The sequence below is a fragment of the Colobus angolensis genome, unplaced genomic scaffold (assembly GCF_000951035.1).
Source record: "Colobus angolensis palliatus isolate OR3802 unplaced genomic scaffold, Cang.pa_1.0 Scaffold50, whole genome shotgun sequence".
NCBI lineage: Eukaryota > Metazoa > Chordata > Mammalia > Primates > Cercopithecidae > Colobus > Colobus angolensis.
The window spans coordinates 5,287,708-5,293,348 of NW_012118488.1; the positions used below are offsets into that span (position 1 = coordinate 5,287,708).

Below are 5,641 nucleotides of genomic sequence, written 5' to 3' on the forward strand. Positions count from 1 at the left end.
GGTGAATAAACACAAAGCGGGAGCGAAAAGTTTACTTCTAGGTCAGGCGCTTTTTGGACGTCATGCAAAGTGTGAGCGCCACCTCTCGGGAAGCCAATTTGCTCGCGAACAAAGGAAGTGAGTCAGATAACTCGGGGGTGGAGGGAAGAAAGCAAGCAGCTAACCGGAAAGGTCTGAAAAAGCTAGCGCCGGAAGTTAAACGCAGAAAGTTGTTCCCTAGAATGACTGCCTACTCCCAAGAGGAAGCGTGGGCGAGCGGTGTTCTGCAAAATGGGCTCTCCGGCAGCAGATCTGCGCAGAAGCGTTCCGTGCGTGCAAGTGCAGCGAACCACGTGGATCCCTGGCGCGTTTCGGGTTCCGGCGGCTGCAGCCGGAGTTCAAGCCTAAGCAGCTGGAAGGGTAAGAGGTGTTCGGGATCCTGAGAGGGAGAAGAAAGGAGTGTAGTCGTGGGAGAGGGTTAGGTGAGGGGTTAGTGAAGAGGTAAGTTCAGCTCTAAGAGGCGGCGAGGAGGATCGGATGGGAGGAGGGGCAGGGAGCGCCTGTGGACAAGTGCAGACCGGTCGGCGCACGTCCCATGCCACGTGGACTATCCTTTGTCGGTGGCCGCCTTTCTCGTCAGGCCGCGACGACAGGGCTGTGCCTTATTTGTCTCTCTCGAGAGCAGTGCCGGGAACGGAGTTGACGTTCTATAAGGCCTTGCTGAATAAATGACGGACGTGTGTGTCATTCATTCAGCAAGGACTGAGTGCTTACTGTTGTGTCACCGGGATCGATGTGGAGGGACATTTTTAGGGTCTATTTCTGGCGCTTTAGTCTTGTTTTCTCCAGGACAATATTCTTGCCCTGCACCCCATCGGGCGATTCTCCGCAGTCTTTGGGCTTTGTCTCAAATGAATTTCTTTGCTCTTATTGACTGCTAGGCCCTGTGGCTAGGTACCATAGACCTACACAGGAGTAAATCAGCCTGGTATGCAGGCCAGAGACCGGTGGGGAGGCAGACATACAAACAGAAAATTGGGCTACAGTGCTAAGATGCTGTAAGAAGAGGTGAACTAAAGGACAGGAAGGTGGGGCCAATAGGTGGTGCTGCTGTCTACATCAGAGATTGTCTTTCAAGGCGAGGGGCCTCCCATCTCAAGATGTGATACAGGGTAGGTCATGAGCCAGTCTTCTGTAAAATGAGGGATCTGGACAGAATAGATACTCTCTAGGCTTCCCTTCAGTATGATGTCCCGTATCAGGTATTCCTAATGTATGTAGCTCTCCCACACCCCACCCTTTATTGGTTAGTCAAAATATTCTTTGCATTGTAAAGTGTAGCATACATTACAAGAATGGATTAATGGGTTGGGAATGCTGGGTTTTGGCCTTCATTCTGGTGCTCTGGTCCTGTTTCCTCATTTGTAAAACGAAGGGGGTTGTAAAGATATATTCTCTAAAACCCCTAATGCTATGGATGTGGCATTAAGTCAAACTATTATTTTTTACTGCTTTGTACCAGACATCACTTTCACATTAGTAAAACTTTTTATCAGTGTAGTTTCTCCTAAGCTTGATTATTGAGAAAGATAGTTTTTAGCTCCTGTATACTAGTTCCACCACAGTGTTTGGTACACAGTAGATGCTTAAAAGAAGTTTATTACATCAAATGGTGGCCAGGCACGGGGCTCATGCCTGTAATCCCAGCACTTTGCGGGGCTGAGGCCAGTGGATTACTTGAGGTCAGAAGTTGAAGACCAGCCTGGCCAACGTAGTGAAACCCCATCTCGTGAAACCTCATCTCTACTAAAAAAAAAAAATACAAAAATTAGCTGGGCGTGGTGGCACGCGCCTGTAGTCCCAGCTATTCAGGAGGTTGAGGTGGGAGACTAGCTTGCCTGGGAAGTGGAGGTTGCAGTGAGCCAAGGTCGTGCCACTGCATTCCATCCTGGGCGACAGAGCAAGACCCCATACCACAAAAAAAACGGGGGGGGGTGGCTGGGCGCGGTGGCTCATGGCCGTAATCCCAGCACTTTGGTAGGCTGAGGTGGGTGGATCACTTGAGGACAGGAGTTCGAGACCAGCCTGGGCAACATGGCAAAACCCCATGTCTAAAAAAACCACAAAAACCAAAACAAAAATAAAATAAATGGGATAGAAATTATAGTCTTTGCTTTTGGATCCTTTCCCACACTGACATATTAGTTCATAGATGAGGGGACTGGGGAGGAATTGGGTTTTTACCAGAGGGAGGCCTGCAGCTGACCTGACAGGTTTAAACCAGCTTTATGGGATAATCCGCTTGAGAAGGATGACGATGTAGGCAAGTGATTCAGCGCCGTTTCATTCCTCTACCTGCCTATCCCCAGGACCATGGCCAACTGTGAGCGTACCTTCATTGCGATCAAACCAGATGGGGTCCAGCGGGGTCTTGTCGGAGAGATTATCAAGCGTTTTGAGCAGAAAGGATTCCGCCTTGTTGGTCTGAAATTCATGCAAGTAAGTGGACTTCATTGTTCCCATTTTGATTCCTTCATAGTATAGGAGAACACTGATGAACCTGTTTCTCCCCGGCTTTCTTGTTTAAACTTCTTCATGGTAGAGTGGACACAAGTGTCTTGAGACCTGGAAACACCTCAGTGCCCTAGCGTTTGGCTACATCTTGGAACAAACCTAGTTATTTAGGATTTTCCAAAATAGTCTCTGTATTATGAGGTGCATTGCTATGGGAAAAGCAGTGCAGAGTTCCACGTATGACTGCATCTCTGTAACTTGTGACTCAGCTGAGCATGTTTGAGTTCTTGGTCTCGAGCTTCCTGAGCAGATAATTTTAGAGAGATTTTTTTCCCCCTTTGAGACAGGTTGTTTTTTTAGCAAGAAAATCTTCCATCATCAATTACTAGACACTCATCAATGCTTATTGTCTAGCATTTATCAGGTACCATAGGAGCTTGTGGAGGAAAACTATGGTTTTGGTTTTGGGAAGGTTCTCCTGAAATAGCAGAGAGCAGATGTACCTGCAAGCTACTTACAAAGCAATCTTCTGATAAATGCAAGGGATTGATTGACCAGTAACCCCTCTTTAAACACATTCTAGAGATAAGAATTCAAATTCTTGGCTGAGCAAGGCACAGTGGCTCGTGCCTGTAATCCCAGCACTTTGGGAAGCCAAGGTGTGCTGGTCACTTGAGGTCAGGAGTTCAAGACCAGCCTGGCCAACATGGCGAAACCCCATCTCTACTAAAAATACAAAAATTAGCCAGGTGTCAGGGCGGGCACCTGTAATCCCAGCTACCCGGCAGGCTGAGACATAAGAATCGCTTGAACCGGCCAGGTGCAGTGGCTCACGCCTGTAATCCTAGCATTTTGGGAGGCCGAGGTGGGCGGATCACCTGAGGTCAGGAGTTGGAGACCAGCCTGACCAATATGATGAAACCCCGTCTCTACTAAAAACATAAAAATTAGCCAGGCTTGGTGGCATGCGCCTGTAATCCCAGCTTCTCGGGAGACTGAGACAGGAGAATTGCTTGAACTGGGGAGGTGGAGGTTGCAGTGACTGAGATCGCATCATTGCACTCCAGCCTGTGCAACAAGAGCGAAACCCCATCTCCAGAAAAAAAGAATTGCTTTTGAACCCAGGAGGCGGAGGTTTCAGTGAGCCGAGATTGCACCACACCGCAGCCTGGGCAACAGGGAGACTCTGTCTCAAAAAAAAAAAAAAAAAAAAAGAATTCCAATTCTCAAATCAAATAGGGGATAGTATGTTTTCCTAAAAGGGCATCAATTTTGGACCTTTCTAGTGCATTTTAAAATTTAGCTTGACTTTCAATTTACTTACTATGTGATGTTTTAGAAAAATTGCTTTAGGGCCGGCGTGGTGACTCCCCTGTAATCCCAGCACTTTGGGAGGCTCCATCTCCAAAAAAAGAAAAGAAAACTACTTTAACGTAAAAGAGGGTAGACTGATGTTCATGCCGAGAGGAGAATATGGTGTCCAAGCTCAAGGAGCTGGCATGTAATGTAGGTTTTCCTGCTGCATCATCCCATAACAGAATAGAAGGGCAAGAGAGTGCAAGAGTGAGAGAGAGCTAGAGAGAGAGCAAGAGGGGGTTGACCTTGATTTTATAACAAACCCACTCCTGAGATAAGACATTAATCTATTCATGAGGGTGAAGCCCTCATGACCTAAAACCTCCCATTGGGCCCCACCTGCCCACACTGTTGCATCGAGGATTAAATTTCCGACATGTGAACTTTTGGGGACACATATAGATCACAGCAGAAGGTAACATGAAATGAATGTGTTGTTGATCAGGCATTTACCATATGCTGGGCACATATGTTTCCTGATGTAGTCTTCATGCCAGCCTTGAGAAGTACTTCCTCCTGTTTTCGTGGTTGTTAGTGATGAGCAACCTAAGGCTTGAAGAGGTTCAGTGATGTGCCTGATAGCATACAGTGATGCTGCTGGGATTTTAACTTGAGTCTCTCTGACCTCTGAGTGCAGACATTTTCTCCTTTACATTGAATTTCCTATTAAGGATATATGGGTTTGGTGAAGAATGGACGGAAGGATAGCTGCCATGACTCTAAAGGGCTATTTAAATCTGCTGTGGAGGTAGGAAGCAAGGGAGAACTTGAGGTTCCCAACCCCCAAGTCCTTAAAAAAGCCTATGATCTGTTTTGCAGACTAAAGATCATCAGTTAGGGCCTGGTGTGGTGGCTCACACCTGTAATCTCAGCATTTTGGGAGGTCAAGGTGGGCGGATCATCTGAGGTCAGGAGTTCGAGACCAGCCTTGCCAACATGGTGAAACCCCATCTGTACTAAAAATACAAAGTTTAGCTGGGTGTGATGGTGCATGCCTGTAGTCCCAGCTACCAGGGAGGCTGAGGCGGGAGGATGGCTTGAACTTGGGAGGTGGAGGTTGCAGTGAGTGGAGATCGAGCTACTGCACTCCATCCTGGGTAACAGAGCAAGACCCCGTCTCAGAAAAAGATAATCAGTTAGTCGGGTGTAGTGGTGCACACTTGTAGTCCTAGCTACTGAGAATCTGAGGCAAGAGGATTGCTTGATCCTGGGAGTGTGAGGCTGCAGTGAGCTATGATCATGGCGTTGCACTCCAGCCTGGGGGGCAGAGAGACGCTGTCTCAAAACAAACAAACAAACAAACAAACAACAAAACCAACAAAAAGATAATTGGAACCAATTAATAGAATTAAAAGAGTATTCTGGTAAGGGAGGGTCACCTCAGTGTCTGTTAGGAGACTTCACGACAAAAGTCTTCCATTTGGATGGGAAAGGACAGGGCGAGGGTTGGATCCCTACCACGGAATGATTATGTGGCCATATGATTTTACTTTGGCAAGTGATAACTGGTGGCTGAATGATGGGGCTTCTGGGCTGCCGGTCTCCACATTTGTGTGTGTCTCTAATGTGTGCAATACGTGTCGTACAGTGCAGTACCACAGAGCTGGAAAAACCATGGGACCCTGTTAGATTTTAACAAGCATATATGCAGTACAAGAGAGAACACAGCCAAACTGAGTTGAAACTGTCAAGCAGATGGTTTGTTCTCTAGCTAACTTGATTTGTTCCCACATATTAGCCTTGCAGTATGAGAAGTTCTAATTCATTTTTTTTTTTTTTTTTTTTGAGATGG

The 5,641-nt window shown here is 47.0% G+C and overlaps 1 protein-coding gene across 2 annotated transcripts in view; it reads left to right on the top strand.

The window, feature by feature from the left end:
• Positions 1 to 253: 253 nt before the first annotated feature.
• Positions 254 to 5,641, top strand: part of LOC105524636 (nucleoside diphosphate kinase B) — an 18,906-nt gene continuing 13,518 nt past the window's right edge. Inside the window, exons 1-3 of one of the 2 annotated variants that reach the window (XM_011959991.1) lie at positions 318 to 399; positions 921 to 1,151; positions 2,349 to 2,478. In XM_011959991.1, the coding sequence (XP_011815381.1) occupies positions 2,353 to 2,478 (126 nt within the window). In that variant the 5' untranslated portion in view covers positions 318 to 399; positions 921 to 1,151; positions 2,349 to 2,352. Of the gene's footprint in view, positions 400 to 920; positions 1,152 to 2,348; positions 2,479 to 5,641 lie in introns of both variants that reach the window. The other variant, XM_011959992.1, reaches the window with a different exon arrangement.